Source organism: Natator depressus, chromosome 6 (genome assembly GCF_965152275.1).
Source record: "Natator depressus isolate rNatDep1 chromosome 6, rNatDep2.hap1, whole genome shotgun sequence".
Taxonomy (NCBI): Eukaryota; Metazoa; Chordata; order Testudines; family Cheloniidae; genus Natator; species Natator depressus.
The window spans coordinates 111808549-111835289 of record NC_134239.1 but is presented as its reverse complement, the minus strand read 5'-3'; the positions used below and the strand labels follow the sequence as shown (position 1 = coordinate 111835289).

The window sequence follows — 26741 nt, the reverse complement described above, 5'->3', positions numbered from 1 at the left end:
AAGGCTTCTTGTGAGGGTTGTACTTTAGCCCATGTATAGCATCAGTACTCGTTTGCTGTGCAGCTAAATTATCTCCACACAATGGAACTTGGCATGTTTTGAGCTTAATGAAAGACCCTATGCAAAACGTACTGTATGTATACAGTTTCAGATGGCCATAGGTCAGACCAAAAACAAATTTCACCATAACACTTTGTGACACTTGAGAACTACTTTTAATGCCTGCTTTCAGATTTTCATTCCAACTGTTCTGGCCATCAAAGAAAGGAGTCACATTATGTTTACCCAACTTTTGTACTTAAAAATTGTCTGAACCATTTTTGCCCAAAATTAAAAACAATCACCTTTGGACAGAGACCAATCTTTGTGATGAAGAAAGATGGGAGGAGAGATGGTTTAAAAGGAAAGACGAGAAATTTATTTTTGACATGTTTAATATGAAGAAGCAGTAGGAATTCCATGAGGAGGTGGTATCAGAGGGACATGAACAGTCTGTATCATACATGTATGTATGTATCTAAGCCTGGACAGGCACTCAGATGCTATGGTGCATCACTATATAAGTACCTAGCTAGATAACGAGGGAGAGCTAGATATCAGTATAAATCACTATAAATGTGATGAGACCATAGGAATGAATGAGATTGCTCAGATGGCAAGTGTAAAAGGGGGGTACCAAGGACATTAATATCAACAGAGGTGGAAGATGGGAGAAAAGAGGATCAAAGGCAATACTATAGTGGTCAGAGAGGTAGGAGAACCAGGCACGGGGAGAGTCACAGAAGCCTAATAAAAAAACTCAGGAAAAAGTGGATGGATGGTGCTGCCAATGGCAGCTGTGAGAAATTATGGAGAAGAAGTCTTAAGACTTCAAAAAGGATGGTGGCATTAAAACATATCCCAGAGGTAATGCTGATTTTCATGTTGTAGAGATCATGATTGCTTTTTGATGGAAAATTAAATATCAGTTCTGTAGAGCAGCAATTTTTGTGCCCTTTGTCTCAATTAAACATACACACACACACACATTTGGCAAGTTCACGTTAATGGTTTGTTATCTATTGATATTTGTAGCAGGGAGCTACTGAACAGAGCTCTAGCATTAGCAATAGATAGGAAGCTGTCATAGGTTGTGACTCTTCACATTATGGGAGCTAGTTGTGTGTTTCTACAGAAATGTGAAAGTAAAAGAAGGAGGGAATAGAGGACAACCCTATATCCAAACTAAACATTAAAAGAGGTAGAGGGATCAGATCTACTTGGTCTGGAAGTTCAATGCATTTTCATGAATATGCATAAGATTTAATTAAAATTAGAACACATCCTAATTATGCAAGACAGCTAATACAAAGAAACTGCTTCTGTCTTTTGGCTAAACAATATTCACCACCTCCTCCCTTCACCCATTTATTTAAAAACATAATAATTCTGCAGTTCCTAATTTGCCCCAGAAACTTGAATGGCTCTGAACAAAGCAACTACTCTAACATGCTCAGATACAGAATGCACTTTGTCTAATGAAACATATATATATGGTTCTGATCTCTTCCTAAGTAGTACATATTTCATAACCTTCCACTCAGATAGGTTTCTAATTTGCTGGAACCAAGGGGCCACACAAGTCCCTCTACTAACCATGTGTATCAGAAAAGACATTGACTCTATGTGCCTCTGCAGCAAGCTTCCACCTGACCTCAGGCACAACAGACGGCCCTCCCATCAAAGGTCTGCTGGATTAGGCCTCTAAGGGTATGTCTACACTACAAAATTAGGTTGATAGTATAAAATCGATTTCTAAAAATCGATTTTATACTGTCGATTGTGTATGTCCCCACTAAGCGCACTAAGTCGGCGGCGTGTGTCCTCAATACCGTGCCTAGCATCGACTTACGGAGTGGTGCACTGTGGGTAGCTATCCCACAGTTCCTGCAGTCTCCACTGCCCACTGGAATTCTGGGTTAAGCTCCCAATGCCTGATGGGGCAAAAACATTGTCAAGAATGGTTTTGGGTACAAGCCATCAGTCGCCCTCCCTCCCTCTATGAAAGCAATGGCAGACAATCATTTCGCGCCTTTTTTCCTGGGTTACCCATGCAGACGCCATACCACGGCAAGCATGGAGCCCACTCAGCTTACCGTTGCTGTTGTGAGCATTGTAAACACCTCACGCATTATTGTGGAGTAAGTGCAGAACCGGGCTAAGAGACGCCAGCACGAGGACGACTGTGATGAGGACATGGACACAGACGTTCCTGAAAGCACAGGCTATGACAATAGGGACATCCTGGTGGCAGTGGGGCTGGTTGATACAATGGAACGCCGATTTTGGGCCCGGCAAACAAGCACAGACTGGTGGGACCGCATAGTGTTGCAGGTATGGGATGATTCACAGTGGCTGCGAAACTTGCATGCGTAAGGCAACCTTCCTTGAACTTCGTGAGTTGCCTTCCCCCGCCCTGAAGCGCAGGAACACCAAGATGAGAGCTGTCCTGACAGTTGAGAAGCGAGTGGCGATAGCCCTGTGGAAGCTTGCAACACCTGACTGCTACCGGTCAGTCAGGAATCAATTTGGAGTGGGCAAGTCTACTGTGGGGACTGCTGTGATCCAAGTAGCCAATGCAATCACTGACGATCTGCTATCATGGGTAGTGACTCTGGGAAATGGGCAGGTCATACTGGATGGCTTTGCTGCAGTGGGGTTCCCTAATAGACGGAACACATATCGCTATCTTGGCACCGGACCACCTTGCCAACCAGTATATAAACCGCAAGGGGTACTTCTCAATGATGCTGCAAGCACTGGTGGATCACAGGGGACGTTTCACCGACATCAACGTGGGATGGCTGGGAAAGGTGCATGACGCTCGCATCTTTAGGAACTCCAGGCTGTTTGAGCAGTTGCAAGAAGGGACTTACTTCCCAGACCAGAAGATTACCTTTGCAGTATGTTGAAATGCCAATAGTTATCCTTGGGGACCCAGCCTACCCCTGGCTCCCATGGCTCATGAAGCCATACACAGGCAGCTTGGACAGTAGTAAGGAGCAGTTCAACTATAGGCTGAGCAAGTGCAGAATGGTGGTAGAATGTGCCTTTGGACGTTTAAAAGCTCGCTGGTGCTGTTTGCTGTCTAGGTTAGACCTCAGCGCAACCAACATTCCCATTGTTATTGCTGTGTGCTCCATATCTGTGAGAGTAAGGGGGAGACGTTTATGGTGGGGTGTGAGGTTGAGGCAAATTGCCTGGCAGCAGATTTTGAGCAGCCAGACACCAAGGCAATTAGAAGAGCACAACTAGGCACGCTGCGCATCAGAGAGGCTTTGAAAACCAGTTTCATGACTGGCCAGCTGTGTGTGTTTCTCCTTGCTGAAAACCCACCCCCTTTGTTGATTTTAATTCCCTGTAAGCCAACCACCCTCCCCCCTTCAATCACAGCTGGCAAATGAAATAAAGTAACTAATGTTTTGAAACCATGCATTCTTTCTTTATTAATAAAAAAAAAAGTGAGATAACTGACAAGGTAGCCCGGGTCGGGTGAGGTGCGGGAGGAGGGAAGGACAAGACCACATTGCTTATTGTAACCACACTACAAATCAAAACTGTTTGAATGACAGCCTTCTGTTGCTTGGGCCATCCTCTGGAGTGGAGTGGCCGGGTGCCCAGAGCCTCCCCGCCCCCCCCCGCATTCTTGGGCATCTGGATGAGGAGGATATGGAACTTGGGGAAGAGGGCAGGCGGTTATACAATGGATGCAGCGCGGGTCTGTGCTCTTGTTGGCTTTCTTGCAGCTCCAACAGATGCTTCATCATGTCCGTTTGCTCCCCCATTAGCCTCAGCATCACCTCCTGCCTCTGCTCTTCACGCTCACTTAATGCTTTCCTGGCCTCTGCCACTGAATGCCTCCATGCATTAAGCTGTGCCCTATCAGTGCGGGAGGACTGCATGAGCTCAGAAAACATGTCATCGCGAGTGCGGTTTTTTTTTTGCCTTCTAATCTGCGATAACCTCAGGGACGGAGATGATAGGGGGAGCATAGAAACATTTGCACCTGGGGGGAGATAAAAAGGGAGAGTAAAATTTAAGATGATACATTTCTGAGAACAAAAAGGAGACTCTTCCACAGTGAGTCAAGCAATTCACAGCAGACAGCACATGTGCTTTAGGTACAAGGTTGTATTTTGCCTTTTATATTGAGTGCCTGCCGGTATGGTGACACATCACACACGGCTGGGCAACAGAATTCGGTTTCCAAGCAGCCATGGTAAGCCTTTTGGTAGACGGGGTTGGCTTCTTCCACCTTCATAACATGTGGGAATGCTTTCAAATTGCAACGCCATCCTTTCCCATAGCAAGCAATGCCAGTTGGGTTTCACATTTAAAGGGAGGGGCTGCAGCACACACCTCCCCCCACCCCACCACATAGCTATTCTCTGGGATGATCCCTTCACCCCTCCCCCCGCCGCATGGCTATTCTCCGGAATGATCCATTTTAGCCAAGCGCAAACAACCCAGCATGAACGGGGTCCTTTTACTGTTCCCTTACAAAAATTCCCCTATTTCAATCAGGTGACCATAAATGATATCACTCTCCTGAGGCTAACAGAAAGATAAAGACCGAATGTTGCTTGAATGCGACCAAAACCCAGAACCATTCGCTGCCATGCTTTGTGCTGCAGTGATTCCAGACTAGTTGCTACTGGCCTGGCGTGGTAGTGTCCTACCGTGGAGGACGAAATAAGGCAGCCCTCCCCAGAAACCTTCTGCAAAGGCTTTCAGAGTAACTCCAGGAGAGCTTCATGGAGATGTCCCTGGAGGATTCCCTCTCCATCCCCAGACACGTTAACAAACTTTTCCAGTAGCTGTATTGGATGTGAATGCATCCCAATTCTTCAGGGCAAATCAAACATTAAACACTATTGCTTTTAAACCCTGTACTGTAGTTAAAAATATGCACTCACCAGAGCTGCCTTCTCCAGCTTCAGGGTCGGGGATCCCGCCTTGGAAGGGTATTGACTCCAGGGTGATGAAAAGGTCCTGGCTGCTGGGGAGAACAGATTCACCACTTCCCTGCTGTGCATTTTCCTCCTCCTCCTCATCTTCTTCCTCATCCACAAAATCCTCCTCCCTGTTGTGTGAGACTCCTCCCTTGCAGGTGTCCACGGACAGTGGTGGGGTAGTGGTAGGGTCACCCCCTAGAATGCTATGCAACTGATCACAGAAGCGGCACGAATGGGGTTCTTACCCAGAGCGACCGTTTGCCTCTTTTGTCTTTTAGTAGGCTTACGTGAGCTCCTTGACTTTCACGTGGCAATGCTGTGTGTCCCTGTTGTAGCCTCTCATCATCATGCCCTGTGCGATTTTGGCATATATATTAGCATTTCTTCTTTTTGATCGGAGTTCGGCCTGCACAGATTCTTCTCCGCATACAGCAATCAGAACCAGTGTCTCCCTTTCGGTCCATGCTGGAGCTCGTTTGCGATTCTGGGGGGACTGCATGGTCACCTGAGCTGCCGAGCTCGCCACGGTGACCAAACAGGAAATGAAATTCAAAAGTTCCAGGGGCTTTTCCTGTGTACCTGGCTAGTGCACCGGAGTTCAAAGTGCTGTCCAGAGCGGTCACATTGGAGCACTCTGGGATAGCTCCCGGAGACCAATACCGTCAAATTGCGTCTGCACTACCCCAAATTTGACATAGCAAGGTCGATTTCAGCACTACTCCCCTCGCCGGGGAGGAGTACAGAAGTTGATTTTAAGAGCCCTTTAAGTCGACGGAACGGGGTTGGTTGTGTAGACGCATTCATTTTAAAATCGACCTAACTCAGCGAAATTTGACCTAACCCTGTAGTGTAGACCAGGGCTTAGTATTTCTGTACTGCAATAAAACACCTGCGGCTGGCTGGTGTCAGCTGACTTGGGCCAGCTGGGCTCAGGCTGCGGGGCTATAAAATTGCAGTGTAGAGCAGCATTCTCAATCGTTTTCTTTCTGAGCCCCTCCCCAGGTATAAAAACTCCACAGCCCACCAGTGCCACAACAATTGTTTTTCTGCATATAAAAGGCTAGTGTTAGAGAGCAGCAAGCAGGGCAATTGCCTGGCGCCCCGTGCCACAGGGGGCCCTGCAGAGCTCAGTTGCTGAGGCTGAGGCTTCAGCCCCAGGTGGCAGGGCTCAGGGCCCCTGACTTCAGCCTTGCATAGCGGCAGTTCAGCTTTCTGACCTGGGCCCCAGTGAGTCTAACATTGGCCCTGCTTGGCGGACCCCATGAAACCTACTTGCAGCCCCCCAGTAGGCCCCAAGTCCCTGGTTGAGAACTGCTGGTGTAGACAGTTGTGCTTCGGCTGGAACCTGGGCTCCTCCTTCCTTGGAGGGTAACAGAGCCCAGGCTCAAACATCTAAGCCAAATTTATAGCCCGAATCAGCTGACATGGGCCAGCCCTGGGTTTTTATTGCAGTGTAGACAAAAGGGCCTAGTGGGATGACCATTTATATAGGAATTAATTCTGGTTTCACCAGCAGTAAATCCTTTCCTTGCTTGCTCTCCCAAGTCCTCTTAAGGAACAACATGGGCACAGAACAGTGCTTTTAGGGTGAAGTGGCCTAGAGACCCTTGTGGAGGGGAGAGCTATTACAGTGATAGGCGAGGACCTTATGGTTCTGTGCAGACTTCCCACTGGATGTGATAGTTTGGTCCATGGAGATGATGGAGGAGGCGATGTGGTGTGTAAAACTCCCTCCCTTCCCAGAAAGAAATCTGTGCCTTTAACTCACAATCTGAGGTGCATGTTTCACACATGAATTATTTGTGGAAAGGTAGCAAACAGTTCAAGCAACCCAATAAAAAACCTGTGTTTAAATAGCAACAGCTGTGACAAAACCAACTAATCTAGGAAATTCAGAGTTCAGCCTGTCTGACACTCTGGGGTATAGATAGTCTTTGATTCACAGAGAAATTCATATTCATGTCAGTGGGAATCAAATACAGAGGGAAAAATAGCCCATTCTGTTAACTTATACCATTTTGATTTTCAGAAATAATCTTCTAATTTATATATATTCTCACAAAATGTTTTATAAACATAGCCTGATCCTGCAGTCTGTACACACAAAAGATACCAACTGACTTCAACATATTAATATGGGTTACAGTATGGAATTATACTGGAATAACTTCACCAATCAGTGAAATGCAGCAGCTGTTTAAACGTGTCCAGGCAACATTAGTTCTCTAAAAGCCAGAATCAGCAGCCTGTCTGATATCTTTTGCTTTATCAGGCCTTAAGCTGGCAATATTTAATGCTGCTATCAACTTTATTGATCATGATTTCTTGCCAATTTCACAGAGCTTTAATAAATATTCTATACAACAAAGTCTGTGCTAGGAGAACAGTAAATATGCACAGATAAGCACTCAAGAGTCAGAAAATGCAAAGTTCACAGTTCCATGTAAAAAACCGTAACCCTATCCCTCTGTGAATATATTACATTATAGTCTTCTAGTTATTACAGGCAGAATTACACTGGTATCACTGAGGTCAGGGGCACTGGAGTAAAAAAAAACACAACTATTTAGACTGGCAGGAAACTCCTGTCTGATTCACTGCCAGAACAATCAAGATGTCTGAACATATCATAGGAAACCCGTTACTGAAGGTTTCATTAAAGATAACATTGGTCCTGATTCTGCTCCACTTAAAGTCAGTGTAGCTGTCTTCTATATAAGTGAATTCTCCCCTCTCCCTTTTTTCTTTTTTTCAGTATTACAAGTAGCTGTAGAAAGCCTTTGCCAATAATAGCTAGTGTGTTTATTCCGTAATCTTTACTATGCATATAGTAATTGACAAGAACAAAAATTATACAGTGTTTAGAATATATGCAGAGTGTTTAAACAGTTAGTTACAAGAATTGGCCAAAAAATAAGACTTACAAATAATAAATTGCATTTAAAAAACCCATGTTTGTAGAGGAAGCCAACTCCAAATGGAGTGGAACTCCACTTAGCCCATTAGCACTGGGACACAGGGTCATTTTTTCCTTTTTCATTCTCCTACATTTTCACTTTCCTGGGTCTCTTCCCCATTCATCCCAAGGGTGCAGAATGTGGCACCTATCATACCCCATCCACCCCAAAAGATAGGATATCTTTTGATTTAAAAATCTAGTCCCCATCCTACTCCATTAAATTTTTTTCTCTTCCTTGCACCTTGATAAATTTCTAACTCATCGAACACAGAAGGATGCCATCTTTACTGATGGCAAACTAACTTCCATCCCATTGAGAACAATGGCAGACAGCAGCCTTTTTAATAAGAGCAAACAAACAAAAAAAACCCACAAGTTAAGCATAGCTGCTCATGAAACCATGAACAGCTATAGAAAAAAGAAAAAGATAACCCACACATACCCAATACCAGTGGCTCTCAACCTTTCCAGACTACTGTACCCCTTTCAGGAGTCTGATTTGTCTTGTGTACCCGCAAGTTACACCTCACTTAAAAACTTCTTGCTTACAAATTCAGACATAAAAATACAAAAAGGTGTCACACTACACTATTACTGAAAAATTGCTGACTTTCTCATTTTTACCATATAATTATAAAATAAATCAATTGGGATATAAATATTGTACTTACATTTCAGTGTATCGTACAAACAAAGCATTATCTATATGAAATTTTAGTTTGTACTGACTTCGCTAGTGCTTTTCATGTAGTGTGTTGTAAAACTAGGCAAATCTATAGATGAGTTGATGTACCCCCTGGAAGACCTCTGTGTATCCCCAAGGGTACACGTACACCTGGCTGAGAACCACCGCCCAATACAGAATAAATAAAACCTTGCTCTGATATAACTCACAAGAATTGCAGGTTTTCCTTGCAAACTCCTTTCTTACAACACCATCCTTTTTGTTCTTGGCAAGTATCCAGATTCCTCACTTTTCCTCTCACTTTCTCAAACCACTTCCATAGCATAGCTTTCTACCTCCTGGAAATTAATGGTATAAACCAAGGGATCTATTTACTAATGCCGTGTTGAGGGAAAGGAATTCTGTGGGGTATTATGTAGTGGAAAGAGAAAGCGATTAGAGAAACAACTGTTTCTCCGTCACAGAAAGTGGTAGCTTCCAAAAGAAAACATGATTTACATATTGATGTGAAAAAACATAGTACAATTTTATTGTTTTTAAAGTGAAAGCTAAATAAATTCTGAAATTTGTTTATTTTTAACGAAAAGAGGCGTTTTCCTTTAAAAGAATGAGAGCATTAGCAGCTAGAACACAAGAAGTATGTGCAGTTGGATTCCATTTCAGTTCTAGTAGTGGTAAGGCACAAAAGAGAAACATCCCTGAAGCCAAAGTTTCTAGCAAAAAGGGGAAAAGCTTATGACATATATATAAAGGGATACACTCCCACAGAAAAATGGGAACAAGTTCCGGGACGGGTCTCTCCCCGGCCCTGCCTACCACCCTTGCATGCCTCCCCCAAGCGTCCCTGCCTATGCCCTGGGCAGCGGGCAGGTGCCAGGCTCTGCTGGCTCCCGGCATCAACTGCTGCCCCAGGGTCCCAGCACCCCCCAACCACTAGTGCCAGGGCAGGCTGCCCCTGCCCTTTCGCCTCAAACAGACGGACCCTTCCCTTTTCCGGCGGGACCCTCCATCAGCAGAGGGGACCCCCCGCACCCACAGTCACCGCTCCTGCCCTGTGCTGGGCAAGGGGTAGCCCCATCTCCCACCCCCAGTTAGGCTACAATGAGGGGCAACAGCAGGAGGAGGCACACACATGATGGCAGCCCCCATCCCCACACCCACCACAGGGGAGGCGAGGGGGCTTCCTGGACCTGAGAGGGGCCCTAGTAGAACGTGCAGTGACAGTGGTGTGAGGTGAGTGTGCTGGTGGGAGGAGAAGGAGAGGGGCCCCCTCTCCCGGAGCTCACTGCTGCTGACCGGAGGAGGGCTGGGGGGAGTCCTCTCTGGCCCCAGCTGGTGGTAGCCTGCCTGCACCCCAAACTCCTCATCCCTGGCCCTGCCCCACCCTAGAGCCCGCACCCACAGCCAAAGCCCTCACCCCCCCACACCCCAACCCTCTGCCCCAGCCCTGAGCCCCCTCCTGCACTGTGAACCCCTCATCCCCGGCCCCACCCCGCAACCCTCACCCCCACACCTCAATCCTCTGCCCAAGCCCCTCATCCCCAGCCCCACCCCAGAGCCCTCACATTTTTACATTATTTAAAAATATATATGTCAGCTTACAAGGATGGGGCAGGATCTGGACCAGTTCTGGGCACCACCAAAAATTATACAAACCTGCTGCCCCTGGAAACAAGCTGAAATTAAAAAATAAACCAGTACAGGTGACTTTTAATCTTAATATATAATCTGTTTGGCCCACACAAGGTTGTACTCAGGTTTATGTGGCCCTACTGTGTAATAAGGGTGGGTGGCTCTGGGTTAGAGCGTTCAGCTGGGACGTGGGAGACCCATGCTAAATTCTGCCCTCTTTGCTAGAAGAGGAGAAAGGATTTGACCTCTGAGCTATGGGATATTTTGATGTGAGGGTTCAGTCTCTCTCCTGTTGGAGCTATTCTGCTGTACTTAAATAATGAAAGAGTGGCCAGAATCACCACAGTGTTGCAGTGCCACCCCACCCTTTGTATGCCCCCTATGCCAGGGCTTGGGGGGGCGTCTTCAGAAGACAGCCTTGCAGCTGTCCACCTCAGTTCCTCCACCAGTGGAATCCTTTCCCACCCAGATATAGGGCTTTGGGGGGTCACTTTATGCTACTCTTGCCCCATTACCCAGCGTAAGAGAGCTGGAGTTGGGGTGGGAGGGGGAATCTCACCCTTAATTTGTTGGCAGACTCAGGCCCACAGGATTGTGTCAGGTCACATTCTGAAAGTTTTCCTCACACCACAAAGGATAGACTTAATTAACATAATAAGTTATTCTGAAACTCACTGGGGAAGAGGCAGTTACACTATCAACATGTGGGTCACTGCATCATGATGCAACATCACTGACACTTTGAGGCACAGATCTTTTTCCATAGGACAAATAATTAAAGGTAAAAACCTTAGTCTGTCCCCTTGATCTCTGGTTTTGTTATGTTCTCTTCTAAAACATCTACAGAATCAGCATTATTGAAATAACATTGTAACTGTAATTATATTTTAGAAAACCAAAACATGCCTTAATGTGTTCTAAGTGGATATTGGGAACAAAAGAAAGAAATATTCATTAATAATGAAAGTGAAATGTGCTGTGCATACATCATGTTACAGCTATTAATATGTGCTGCAGGGCCACAAAAAGTACACCACGACCATATGTCTGAAAACTCTCATGGTTCAAAAACCAGGCTGAAGAATAATGGTTTTTCACCTTCATTACTGTACAACATTGACCACAAATCTATCAACAAAGGACCCCTTTATGTGCAGCAATTTAACATTCCGCCCCCTCCCCCCCATTGTGTTTTACGATGTAATTGTGAAAATGTCACCGCGAGGTTTGGAATTCATTACTGATGGAGGAACATATACATTTATATCCATAAAGAAAGGATCTTTCTCTCTCTTTACACATTTCTCTCTCTTTTTTTTTTTCCTTCTTCTTCTCTAAATTGGGACCATGAACTAATCCAGGATTAGAATTCAGTGTTCTGGGCACTACTATTTAATTTGATTTACCTTCTTCCTTTTTGTTTATGAAATGTAATATATGGGGCTTTTATTAAGAAGTTCATGCTGTAAATACGTGTAATTGCTGTTCTAATTTCCACAGAAGTGTATAATGGAACTAAAAATTAAAATGTAATTGTTAATTATATGATAAATGAAGTGCAGGGTGCTGACTAGCTGTTGGGTAATGACTGTGCTTATTATGGGCTCAAGCCGGCAAACAATAATCCTCTGTGACTGCTGGTTTTACAGAAACAATGCAAAACCTCCCAGACTTCAAGAGAAAACTTCCTGTGCTAAGAAGGCTAGTATCCTTTATCTGATGGCTATTCTACAGCCAGCCTCTCCCAAGGGCAGAGTTGTTGATTCCTCCCAGCCCAACTGCCATATACAAACATCAACTAGATTTATAGCAATAATTTTTGGGGAATTATTGAGCATGCTCAGTAAGTCTTTTGAGATCTGACAGATGCTCCCGGCGCTTCCTGTAGCTGTAGCAGACAAATCACTGGGGAAGGAGAAAAGCTCTCTCACTGCTGGAAATGTAATTAAAACACACAAACAACTCAGTTGGCTGGAGTTGTGGATGTCATCCACCCCTAGGAGAGTTACTCCAGGTTGGTGTAATCCACACAAGCTACAGAACCCTAAAATGAGGGAGATAGATGAACTAAGCATAGAGGAGTATTGGAGCATGGCAGGTGAGGAACTAAGCTCTAAGAGTTTCTCATGAGACTGACCCCCGCCCCCCTTGGTAAGGCAACTCCCATCTTTTCACGTAATATGTATATATACCGGCTACTTTATTTTCCACTCTATGCATCTGATGAAGTGGGTTCTAGCCCACGAAAGCTTATGCCCAAATAAATTTGTTAGTCTCTAAGGTGCCACAAGGACTCCTCGTTGTTTTTGCTGATACAGACTAACACGGCTACCACTCTGAAACCTGTAATTTGTAAGAGCTTTCCTCAATTCAGGATGCTCTAAAACATCCCATGACAAAACTGGAAGTTGGGTGAGGTGTTTTCTTTTGACTTCTCCCCTGGCGTGGAACCTACACTTGTGCCTATTTACAGCTAGGTCACCCAAGCCCTTCATATCATAGCCAATTTGGGGTTTTGTTCTGGTTATAATTTTATGCCTTAAGAAATTGGAAGCTTTCCAAAGGTTGGTGTTGAGGGCAGATATGATTTTGCTTAATATTGGGGAGAGGTGCCTGCCTCATTTCTTAAATATCCTTTGGAGCTGTGCTCCCCTTTCATCTTTTCTTCACTCCCAGATAGTTTGGACAGTTGAAACAGTTTCTTACATAAATATTGGTGGCATCAAGAGTTATCAGTGTGGACAATGCAGAGTTTGGTCTTGCCTTTAGATCTCCAGAGAAAATTTGATGTTGTATCATGCTATCCATCTTGTGACTAGCACACCTAAAATTGTGATCCCTAATTGTTTTAAAGTTAGACAGCTATTTCATGAACTTTGTCTTTTGATGTTACTGGCCCTAAAGCTTGTGCTTTTTGATATATACACACACACACAAATCAGACAAATTATTCAAATAATCCTAGAACAGTAACTAAGAAAATCGCCTCTTAAAATGTTCTAAAATGGACAATGTGCATTACATAATGATCTTCATTTGACAAATTGTTCAGGGAGAGACCTTTATCTCAACAGCAGATTTAAAGCCTTTCAACCAAGTGCTTTAACAGTGAGATGCAATTAATAATCCTAATGTTTCATCTCTAACAGTATGCTTCAAAGACTTTAACAGAAAAAATACAAATCTGAAGCAAAGCCTCAGCTGGTGTAAATTCTCATTGTTCCACAATGGAGGATTTGCCCCTCAGTGTAGAAGACTTTTTAAATAGATGGCATTTTTATTACTGCTTATACAATAAACATCCTTTCTTATGACATAACATGTATGATCCATGTATTGGGTTGAAATTAATTGTTCTTTAGTCCCTTTCATAAATACTGGAATATTAGATTATTAAATGCCAGTTTTGTGATACATCCCCTTTGTGCTGCTGTATGTTGGGATCCCCAAGTCCCTCTTCCACTCAGTTTGATTCTGGAATTTGTCACTCAGGTACCTTTAACTAGCATACAGCAACACTATGCACAAGCAGGCCAGGCCAGGCCAGGCTCAAACGTAGAGGATGGATGCAGGGTACAGTGCAAATCCAAAGTTACACAGCAGAATTTTTTCGTAAAAGCATCTTTATTAAAACCTGCATTCCTGGCTATACTTTGCATCATGTGGTTCATGCCTGGCTTGGTTACTTTTCAAGAACCAATTACATGGATAAAGAATGCTGTAATGTATCACTTGATCTCTACATTCCAGGTTTATCTTGTCCATTGTCCCTAGTACCAGCATGTTCCTGCCTATCTCAGCTGGAATGACTTTAGCATAATGCATTACACCCTTATTTACAACTTAATCTTCCATTCACTTTCCCAGTCATGCCCACTGAGAAATGAGGTCTGTCTTAGGTCTAGTTATGCCTAGATTTTGATGACATAGGGTCTGTAAAGCTCCTTCATGGGGCATCTGAGGATTTTCCTGGGATAGAGAAATCCCTGGGTAACATACAGCCAATTCTATGCCACTTCTTCCTCCCAGCCATCCCTAGCACAGGGATATGTCAGAAGTTTCTCTGGAGGAAGAGGCATGGACAGAGCACTGCTGCGCTCCAATGATCCCTGGCTGGTATAGTGGTTATTTGAACAGTAGCCCTCAGGGTTTCTCTAATTTATGCTGGGGGCTAAAGTGGCCCCTGGGAATCCTAGGGATCAGGGAGTGCAAAAGATGGCATACCACCATCCTTAATGTCCCCTTTCCATCCAAGGCCCTGTGCTGAACACAACTTGGCCAGATCTGAGGATGAGCACCTGTGTGTGTCTCACAGGAAGATCATGGTACATTTCCTATATCCAGAGAGGCAGAATTCTGGACTAAATGGACCTATATTGTGATCCAGTAAGGCAAATCAGATTGTATGCTGTTTAGGGAAGAGCCCATGTTTTAATATGTATTTGTACAACATGTTTTAAGAGGGGGCCTGGAGTCTCAGAGGTACTAGTGCACTGAAATATTAATCATATTTAGAGAGAAATTATTCTGTTTATCTTCATTATTTCTAGCCACTAGTACTGTTTACACTTCTACAGCATCTCTCCTTTGAGTATGTCAATCAGCTAAGCCACACAACACTTGGGAGAATTAACCCTATTAACATACATAAAATTGAAGCACAAAGAGGTTATTTGATTTGCATAAATAACTTATTAATTGCAGTCTGAAGTGTACTGTATTTAAAATTCAACAGACTGTATGAGAAAATGATTTTAAAACAAATATGGAAAACTAACATTTATTTCTGTTCTGAGAATTCCTTTGGGTTCCCAGAGCTCAGGGCTACTCTTGGAGAACTAGTAGATTAGTGGCCCACTGGTACTGGTATCTTTACTGTAGAGATATAGACTACAGCTCCCAGCATACAATATTCCATCTTGCAGTTAAGTTTCAATTTACCTGGCTTCATGCAAAAATGTGGTTGTTAGGCTCCTGGCAAACTGCAAAAGAAAGCCTCATTTAGGCAAAGTCTGGTTGTCCTAAGGGACTCTCTTTGTTGCTTAGCATGAGACCTGTGAAGCTGAAAACTGGCTGAAGTACAGTCCCTCCTAAAATGACGAGTTTATGAAACATATGAGTCAAAAGTGCTAGCTTACAAATGACAACTCTGACTTTTGAGCTAGTGATTTTTTTGGTGGGGCACTTAAAATTTTCATAGAAACTTAAAAAATATCACAGTAGGAGCTGACATTACTCTCCTACTAGATTTCTGGGGAGTTTTATTTCAAGCTTTCCTTGGATAAAATTATTTTGAGATTTATAAATTTTCTCTATTAATCACAAAGGAGCTACAATCACAGCAAGCCCTACAAAGGAGCCTTTAATCTCCCTTATCAGGGGGTAGCCGTGTTGTTTTTGTGGATACAGACAAGCAAGGAGTCCGGTGGCACCTTAAAGACTAAACGGATTTATTTGGGCATAAGCTTTTGTGGGTGAAACTCCATGCATCTGAAGAACTGGTGTTTCACCCAGGAAAGCTTATGCCCAAATAAATGTTAGTCTTTAAGGTGCCACCAGACTCCTTGTTGTTTTAATCTCCCTTCTCATTCCTTTTTGATACATCCTCTTATATTCTACTGAAATATATGTCTCACTAGAGAGAAGTATAGCAAATAGCAGGAAACACAAAGACTGCTGAACATAACCATTTCCCAACACAGTATAAATCACCTAAATTATTAACCATTTGAATATTACCAAAATGTTGCTGTATTAGATCCTTGCAAAGGAGAGACAGATTAAACAGTACATGATGCTATGTGAAATGTATTCTATTTCAATAGGATTAATTTAATACTTAGTTGGTAAAATAGCTCCTCTGCATTTCTCTCTCCCCCCCCGCCGCATAGTGAGAGCTGGTGCACAGAGAAGTTGCTCTGATCTTTCCACCAGCTTCTGTTGCTATAATAGTTCTTTATAGACAAAGAATTTTATTTTCAACAGCCAATGGAAGCACCATATTCTTTTTTAGATTTGATGCACAGCGATTACTACTGATAAATCTTAACACAGCAGGTATCATAACTGTGCCTTGCCTGAAGAAAAAACCCCCAATAAATGTAATGCTGACAAAATGATACAGCCTCCGTTTGCTCACAACACTGTCTCCATAAATTAATAAGAAAATTTTACAAGCATTATTTTTAACATCTTTTCACAGTAGCTTTTTTGGATATTCTGAATTAATATCTTGCACTTTGCAGGATTGAGGCCTTAGGCTATTTGCTATGAGATCCATACAAACAGATCCCTCCACCCTTACTGAAGGAAATAGAGTTGCACATGTGTGTAGGGGGTCTGCGCATGTGGAGCTTATTGCAGGAATGGGACTTTAGCTTCCATCACCTACTTCCTGTGTCCATCATTTAAAAAAAAAAATGCTCAGTAAGATCAGGCTCTGGTGAGCTAGAGAGGGAGTTCTAAAAGTGGGCCTGTCTCACTGAATGTGACTGGGAGCATTTTCAAAGTGGGCACTGACTTTAGATGACTCACTTGAGACAGGTTGGGTCTGATTTTCAGAAGTGCTGCACAGCTGGCAGCTCCACTTTAGTCACAGAGAACAGCAGATACTCTCCACCTTTGAAAGAACGAATCAAAGTGTTTCAGGATGTGAGCCCACTCCCAAAAAACGGAGGCACTCAAGATCAGTAGCCACCTTTGAAAATACTGACCTTGGTTTCTCACTCTCAGAAAGGACTGTAAGCAAAAGCATCTCAGCTGATCAAACCAACAGTGGTGAACAGGGAAAGGTGAAATGTCTAACGCACCAATCTTGCAAACACTTGCCTGCTTAAAGTTAAGCTTATGTATGAGAGCAGTCCTGTTGAAGTCACCAAGAAATCCCACAAGTGGTGTCTCTCTCCCCGCCAGTATGGACAGTATATCTAACCTACCAACTATTGTTGAGCAAGAGATCAATGGAAAAGCTGAAGGACAACTGGAAAACTTTGCCTTGTAAGTATCTTAGACTCAACCCTAATCCCACTACATGGATGCATTAGGGGCCAATGCAGTAGTAATGAGGGACCCCAAAATTATAGATATCCCATATAGTTCCTTATTGCAGTTGCCAGATGAGACTGACATTTCTCCATAAAGCAAAGGAGAGAGGTAAATATGGACAAATCAGCCAAGAGGCCAGCAGATTCATGCACAGTCCACATCTATTTGTCCCAGTTTAGGATGGGAAAGGGTAAGTGGTGTCTGCTACTCTAAAGTAATTCTCTACCAGGCTTGTACTTTGATTTTGAACCTGAGTGTTGACTCCCCCGCTCTGCTAAATGTTAACAAACTCCTTTTATTGGGGCTGTGCTTGTTTTTTTTAAGCACTGGGTTCTTTGAAATTCAACAAAATGTAAAGGCTACCCTAACCTGGATTGTAGAAAAATCTACTGCAACTATGAGTTCATGAAAAGACTGAGTATTACACATAACGTGTCTAATGCTTTATTTCAAGATAAAAACAATATTCTGAAAAGGATAAGACATTTCAAACAAAATATTGTAATAAATACACAGCAGGGCCAATTCCAAGCTTAAACTACTATGTAATACGTAACTTTCATAACCATTTTGTCCAAGGAAAGATAGCAGTATTACATTGATAGTAAAAGATAGAAAGAGCAAAGAATGATCAAAACCCAGGTCGACACAGCTTTTGTGTTGACAGAAAAAAAAAATCCAAAGCAACAGAGTTTACCTGGGTATTTAGATTTACATGCAAAACTCTCTCTTATGGATTTAAGTCAGATCACAATATTACTGAAACATGTATCAGGGCTCATAGTCACAACTTGAAAATTAACAGATTATTTAGCCAGACCATTATTTAGCCAACAGACCATTAAGTCATTATGTGGGTGCCTTGACATAAGTAGACCAGATTATGGGGCCATTAGTGGGTCAATGCAGGAACCACACATGGGATTTATGTGAAAAATCTTTACAGAAAGATAAAGAAAAGCTGCATGTTTAATAATTTACTTGCATGGGCTGTGACTTCCAAAGTCATGGATACCCGAGTACTGCAATATTATTCTGTGGATCTCAAAACATGTCTAGAGGGCTGAAACATTAAGCCTTGGCTTCTACACCTTCTTTGAGGGGGTATGACAGCATGAAAACAAATGCTAGCAGATGATGTCCCTTGGCCATGCCCCCTCATTCCCCGGACCCATCCCCTAACCTGCAGAACTCCAAATATGCTGTTTTCACAAAGTAACTTTTGCAGGGCTGGAGGGTGTGTGTACACACATGCATGTGAAGGAAATATTGTGTTGGTGATCATTCCCACCTAGAGTTTTGAGGAAATATATTTTGGCTGTATATTTGGTTGATTTTAATAGAGATATGGGCTACCTGCGGAGGATTGCTACCCCTGCTGATCCCAAGCAATTGGTCAAGCATGCAGTGGCCATGTGATTGAGCGCCAAACAACTGGGAGGAGGTGGTGCCTACCACTGGGGACCACTTGGAAGGGTGAGAATGGTAACAAGTTTGGCTAGCTCTGAGAACTTCATATATCTGCTGTGGATTTTTTCAAATCCACGAATGAATCATACATTGTTTTCCATCAAATATTTGCAGTTCTACTGCTCTTTACTATTGTATCAAAAATATCACTCCTGGAATTCAAACATTTACATTTGTCCATACACATTCCATTCAGCAGAATCCACTTATCAGGTACCAAAGCAAACGACACATCTTTTCAACTTCAGTAATGGGCAGGAAACACCCTCAGTAGAAGGTCATTTCTTTTAAATTATACATAAATGGTACAATTAAATTGCAAGAATTAGTTTAAATAGCACACCTGACCAATGAGACAGCATTCCTTGAGCACCCAAATCCCTCTGATGCTAGCAGGACTTTTGGGTGCTCAAGGAACCTGGTGAGAGCAGCAAGTGTTTTCAGGGTAATTAACAGGCATGAATTGGCATTTACTAACACTTCACCCTCTGTATTCAACTCCCTTTCTATCATAGCTGCTAAATGACTGTCAACTAAAAAAATCTTAAATTTATTCATCTGAGCTCTGACAGCTGAGACAAATCACTTAGTCAACAAGTTTGTTTTCACAAGAATAGATCAATTAAGAAGATTCGGTTGTTTTGGTCATTTATAAGGGTATTAAATTTATATCATATTTTAAGTGTTATTTAGAGTAATTAGAATCCCTTTTAAGTAAGAATGTGTTTAAAAATCTAAGTTAAATTAAATCATTGTATAATCACAAACTGCACTTACCTCTACGATGATTATACCAGGGTGACAAAATTGTAGCCCATGTAGTCAGTGCAGACCATGGCCACTTCCATCTTTTATACACTGATATGGCCCATGGAAACTACAGGATGCGGAACAAGATAGACGCATGGTATGTTGGATCATATAGTCTCTGTGGGCTGCACCGCCAGATTAAAGATGAGGGTGGCTGCAATCTATTCCATTTTGTGTCAATTTATGTGCCGCCCTTAGGCTGTTGGTAAATTGCCAATATAGCTTTTGGCTGGGCATACTTTGCATTAACATGTTACACTGGAACATTCAGAAGTCAAGATCGGCAGCTATTTTCACTCATGTGGCTGATATACAAAGTGAACAGTAGGTGCGGCGGCAGTAATTCAGAGTCTGAACGTGACCACAGACAGTGTGTCACTCCAACAGGCTTTACTGTGTTGTTGCAGTAGTCTATGTGACGTGGTGAGCGTTAATTTCCAACTTTTGTCTTTTTCCAGCCAAGCCTACTCCATGCCCTCTCAAAGGCCACTTGTCCCATGAGGAATGTGATAGTAAAATTACGTTTGTACCATTCTCTAGATTCCAGCACCAGAAAAACAATCAGTACAAGAAGAAAAAATAGGTGAGGTGGGGGGGGGGGAGAAAAAGGTAAATTGCATTAGCTGTTCTAGAGGCATTGACACAACAATTCAGTTATGACCTACCTTTTCTTTCCTCACAGCATTGCTTCCCCTGTCTAATTAGGGCTAATTTGCCTATGAAAATTTGTAAGTATTACTATTAAGTACATGGTTAAAAAGAAGTCACACATTGTGTAATCAGTCTATGGAGTGCATGGCTGCAGGCACCCAGTTTAATACTCTACTAGAGTTAGAAGGGTTGAATAGTTTTATGGCCAATTATACCAATTACATTTGAACTTATGTAAGCTAAGATAAGGGCAATCAAGTCTCATGGTTCAGAGGGAAAGCTGATCATCAAGCATTCAGGGAGAAATTTCCTTCTTATACAGCACTGTACTATTAGCCAGGTGTATGTGTATATACATGCATTGGGATGGGCAGAGTTGACCACTGCCAAAGGCAGAAACAAGTCAATCTTGAAAGGTCAAATTATCTGATCCATTATGACAAATGCAATATATATTTTATTCAGCCAGTATTATGCCTTGCAAAGTTCATGGTCTTTAAAAAATAGTATCTATTCCTTTAACCATTTTTTTTTTTGGGGGGGGGCATGCCTTTAAGAAGTAATTCAGGGTCTGGGTAAAACAGTCTGCACTAGTATTTCACCTCTTGATAACTCATAACAAAACATACTTTCATTTGTGAGAAGGGTAAGGATTTGAAATCTCTTTCTAATTCCCAGTGGGCATCTGTCTATTTCACAAAACACTGCACTGCAGGATCTGGTCAAAACAGGCTTAGCACTGGAATAGCAGTGATGTTACTGATCAGGATCAACTGGCAGAGCTCGCTGGGAAAGCTTTTATGTATGTGCCTGGCACAATAAAGGCCTGACCCTGGATCAGGCCTTAATTAGTAGCAAACTACACATAAAATGTAACTAAGATAAAACCCCACATCTCTTCAAATGCATGTAAATCAACAGGTCATACTAATAATATTGTAATGATTTCTCTTTCCCCTTTATTCCACAATGAGAATTATATATATGCTTCGATCTCATTTTCTGTTTATTTCCTTTGCTTACACTTTTACTCCCGTTTTTAAAACTAATTAATGTTTTCAGTATAACTATTCCTAAATGCATATTCATGGAGCCAATGCAGTCATAGTATTAGTTAATTTTTAAACTACACTAAAAAGCATAATGAATTTTCATATTTCAACTCTACTGCAGCCACAACTCCCAGTCCAGCTGGCAATACTCAGAGTGTACAATTGAATGCATGAACAACAGATTCTACAAGCTAGGCCCTCAGAAATCAGAATGCCTATAATAAGCACTGCTATCTTCAGGGCTGTACAATTACACTTTATAATTATAATGATGTAATTCTAGCCGGCTGAGCTGATTGCAGCATAGCAACAAGGACTACATTCAGGAAGAGATTCTGAACTCTTACCTGATAGGTGGAATATTAGCCACAGTTCACTACAGTGAGCTTTCTGATGGCCAATTCAGGGAGCAGCACTATCTGCTTTCCCAAGCACGAGGCAACACATTTGCTACATCTGTAGCCATCTTATTCAAAATAACCACAGCATTTCTGAGTGTCAGTGTTTTAAGGCTATTGTTTTGTGTTTTTCTGTTAATGAACATTAAGAAATTTTTTTTAAATGGTTCTTATGGTAAAAGTTACTGTACACACAACTCCAAACCACAATTCATAGTAAATGTGTAATATTAAAGATTAGAATGTTGTAGCAGAAAAACCAGTAGTTCTAGTAGCACCTTAACACTTTTGGGTCCAATACTGTTCAGCACAACAGAGGAGAAAGATGCTGCATGCAAGAGTAAAGATGCTAAGTATCTCTCTCAGGAGTGATCTTGGATTGGGTTCACATACAGCAAAGAAAAACACATACAACTTCATGTACCTCACCCTACAAAACAAAACTAATCAATTTCAGTTTGGTAAGCTTATAGGTAAAAGTGGTCAAAAATAAAAAACAAGAATAAGTACAAATGCTAAATATTTAGTTTACATGGCAAAATTTTCTATTGAGTGCAAAAACATTCACAGATTGTCACTGCTTAATTCAATGTTTAAAAGGGACACAGTCAACTAGAAGTCTACTCATTGTTTCAAAAGTTAATTGGTTTTATAATCACATTTCCCTATTGTAATTTTTTTCTCCCATTGTTGGGTGAAAGACCCATACAATAAAAAGGGAAACAGACTGAGGGCTGATTTAGCTCCCATCTAAGTCCATGGAGAGACTGATTAATTTCCAGGGGAGCTGGATCTAACTATAAATAGTGGAAATGCTCAAAGTGACTATACATGAAGTTCTGTCACATGCAAAGTAAACAAATTTAAGGGAAAAATGTATTTTTTTCCCTAATCTCTTTCAGCAATAACCACCTTAGGTGCTACTTCTAACAGCAGCAGACAAAAAGTTTCAGACAGAAGAGCGATCTAAGTTGATGGTGTCCCTTTCACTTAGATGAATTATGTGTATTACTCAACAGGAAGAGCCACACCTACCTGTTATAACACATGTGCTTTTTAAAATTTTTACTTAAAAAGTCCTCGTAAAAATCTGCCATTTCTTCTGCACTCAATGTTACCTTTTGACCTGAAAATAAATTTCAACATAAATACATCAAGGTTGTTCTTGTGATTAATACACTGAACTGGGGACTTAGGAAATCTTGCTCTGCTACAGAATTCGTGTGTGACCTTGGGCAAATCACTTAGTATCGCAGTTTCATATACTGTTCCCTTTCTCCCACTGTTTGTTTTGTCTATTTAGATTATAAACTCTTTGGGGGGAGAGACTGTCTGTCACTGTGTCTATATAGTACGATGGGGCTCTGATCTGATTTGAGGCTTCTAGGCATTTCTGTAATAACTTAGAAACATAAGTCTGCTATTATTAGACTTCAGAGTAACAGCCGTGTTAGTCTGTATTCGTAAAAAGAAAAAAGAAAAGGAGTACTTGTGGCACCTTAGAGACTAACCAGTTTATTTGAGCATGAGCTTTCGTGAGCTACAGCTCACTTCATCGGATGCATAGCATATTGTGGAAACTGCAGAAGACATTATATACACACAGAGACCATGAAACAAAACTTCCTCCCACCCCACTGTCCTGCTCGTAACAGCTTATCTAAAGTGATCATCAAGGGAGGGCCATTTCCAGCACAAATCCAGGTTTTCTCACCCTTCCCCCCGCCCCCCCCCACAGACACACATACAAACTCACTCTCCTGCTGGTAATAGCCCATCCCTCTTTGAAACCTCTCTTTATAATGCGCATGATAATCAAGAAAACCTGGATTAGTGCTGGAAATGACCCATCTTGATTATCATGTTTCAGAGTAACAGCCGTGTTAGTCTGTATTCGTAAAAAGAAAAAAGAAAAGGAGTACTTGTGGCACCTTAGAGACTAACCAGTTTATTTGAGCATGAGCTTTCGTGAGCTACAGCTCACTTCATCGGATGCATAGCATATCGTGGAAAACTCTATGCACGATATGCTATGCATCCGATGAAGTGAGCTGTAGCTCACGAAAGCTCATGCTCAAATAAACTGGTTAGTCTCTAAGGTGCCACAAGTACTCCTTTTCTTTTTTCTTGATTATCATGCGCATTATAAAGAGAGGTTTCAAAGAGGGATGGGCTATTACCAGCAGGAGAGTGAGTTTGTATGTGTGTCTGTGGGGGGGGCGGGGGGAAGGGTGAGAAAACCTGGATTTGTGCTGGAAATGGCCCTCCCTTGATGATCACTTTAGATAAGCTGTTACGAGCAGGACAGTGGGGTGGGAGGAAGTTTTGTTTCATGGTCTCTGTGTGTATATAATGTCTTCTGCAGTTTCCACAATATGCTATGCATCCGATGAAGTGAGCTGTAGCTCACGAAAGCTCATGCTCAAATAAACTGGTTAGTCTCTAAGGTGCCACAAGTACTTTTTTTTTTTTTTTTATTATTAGACTGTACTTCACTTTCTATTCAAGATTTTGTTTTTAAGTTCCAAGGAAACGTATTTACTTGTGCTGAGTGCTTTTCAATTTAGTCATTATAATGTGATATTTCCTGTACCACGTGTAGTTACATAAATATAAAGCAGAGAATAATATATAGGCCTTGGACATGTCCACATCAGACAGTAATAATAGTAAGGCAAATGTAATATTACAACAACATACAGTACTGTATTTCAATCTCAATTTAAAAATTGAAAATGAGTCATTCAAAACTACCTTTTATTATTGGCAAGAAACCCATCAATATGAAGGCACTTTTTATTTTCTTTTAAAATCTGAAGCATTTAGATTTTTGGAGGTAGGCAAGTAAAGTATGCAGTCCCTATTAAACTCCTCTTATGTGGATGATTTTTTTATTTTTTAAGTCTGCCAAGGCTCTGCTGCCTCAAAGCTTAAAAATTAAAAAACAAAAACAAATACAAAGCAGGAATGTTAAACTACAGGGGAAGAGGATGGGCTGTTACAGTGGATATAAACATGGCTGATCTTGAAACTTATAACCCATTAAACCCTTTAACACTTTCTTGTTTTGAGCTTGATTAAAAAATAAATATTGTAAAACGCTAATGGATCCCCATTAAAAGAAAGAGAAACAGTAAAGCAGTCATTAAGTTCTTGCATATCCATATTTAGTCTTTAGGATTTTAAAGGCTAACCAGAATCAAAGAAACTGTTTAAACAACTCAAAAATCCTGTTCTTCCTAGTATGAAGCCCTGCCCTCAAGCTAGGAGGAAAAACTTGGGAATGGCTAAGTAGGCATTTCAAGTGCTGGGACTCAATACTGCAATTCTGTTTCCTGCTAAGTAACCTACACCAATATTTACATGTTCCGAGATGCCAAATTTACTAACCATCTAGTAGCTAACCTGGGTGCAGAAGACAACTGGTGGAAGCAACAAGAACAAATAAAAGCAAAGGGACAAGGTGTGTTGAGTCAAAAGTAACAGAACATGCAAGGAAAAGGATTCTTTCTACAGAGGAGTGCAAAAAAGGTCAGAGTTTTGGATGCTATTATAATTCTTATAATTGATAATTAATCTCAGGTTCTTTCCCATAGCAGACTACATCCAATATTCCCTCAAACTCCTCTCTGGGATTGAAGTGACGGGTGACAGCGATACAGATTCATTTATAACCTTAAAAAGAAAATAACTATATGACTAATGTACAAATTCTACTGCACTCAATAGCCTGAGACTTTAACGGCAACTTCCAAACTGTGGACAGACTTAAGTCTTATGTTGGTTCTGCAGTATCCTTCACTGTGATTGACCTATGGTGTAGAAAAAAGTTTGCTCCAACACGTGTAACCAATGCAGCTACACTTGTGGAGGAGTTCCAAGGAATGTCTACATTTACTGGTTTCAGAGTAGCAGCCGTGTTAGTCTGTATCCACAAAAAGAAAAGGAGTACTTGTGGCACCTTAGAGACTAACAAATTTGAGCATAAGCTTTCATGAGCTACAGCTCACTTCATCGGATGCATCCCTGTTACTTCTATATTCTGAATAAACCAATAAAAACAAAGTGAAAAACAACAAGGCAATGCAAGATTACCCTCCTTGTTTCTTGTAACAGAATTTAATTAGATGGTTTATTAAACACAAGTTATTGAGATCAATAGAGGTGTAACTAGGTGAAGTTTAATGGCCTGTGGTATACAGGAGGTCACACTAATGACCTAATAGTCCCTTCTGTCCTTAAACTATACATTATCCTTTTCAGACACGAACAAACCACTTACTGTCATGCTGTAAAGATCCACTGCATTATGAATGTCTTATTTTTTGTTACATCTCACAAGTTTGAGAGTCGGCCACTCTACAGTAACTGTGTTGAGGCCAGGAAGCTTGGTGAGCAGCTGCTCTTTCCCTGGAAGTTGGCTCCCTCTTCAAGGATGTATACAGTAGAACCTCAGAATTATGAACAACCTCGGGAATGGAGGCTATTTGTAACTCTGAAATTTTGGTAACTCTGAACAAAACATTATGATTGTTCTTTCAAAAGTTTACAACTGAACATTGACTTAATATAGCTTTGAAACTTTACTATGAAGAAAAATGCTGCTTTTAACCATCTTAATTTAAATGAAACAAGCACAGAAAGTTTCCTTACCTTGTCACTTTTTTTTTTTTTTTTTTTTTTTTTTTTTAAGTAGTTTAAACACAGCACTGTACTTTATTTGGTCTCCGCTGTTCCTTGATTCCAATGTGTGGTTGACTAGTCAGTTCGTAACTTTGATGTTTGTAACTCTGAAGTTCTATTGTACTATATGAATTGTATAAACCTCAGGGACTGGAGCCAGAGCCTGAGAACCTGTCTGTTAGCATAGAAACATCAACCCAAGCATAACATGCACTTAAGGACAAACTCTCCAAAACTGTAATCAACTAGCTCACTGGGTTGATGGTGTGCAAGAGGGAAGAAGAAATCTTCCCCTTACACACAGAATAGTTATGGAGTTGCTACACTGAAGCTAATGCAGCCCCCAAGGCTGCAAGAGCCTCT

At 41.7% G+C, this 26741-nt stretch overlaps 1 protein-coding gene and 1 pseudogene across 7 annotated transcripts in view; both read right to left on the bottom strand.

The window, feature by feature from the left end:
* LOC141989520 (kinesin light chain 1) overlaps positions 1-26741 on the bottom strand; it is a 121010-nt gene that overhangs the window by 86277 nt on the left and 7992 nt on the right. For all 7 annotated transcript variants that reach the window (XM_074956320.1, XM_074956316.1, XM_074956312.1 and 4 more), the window contains one exon: positions 22731-22821. In XM_074956320.1, the coding sequence (XP_074812421.1) occupies positions 22731-22821 (91 nt within the window). The remainder of the gene's footprint in view (positions 1-22730; positions 22822-26741) is intronic.
* LOC141988382 (uncharacterized) lies at positions 3591-13078 on the bottom strand (annotated as a pseudogene).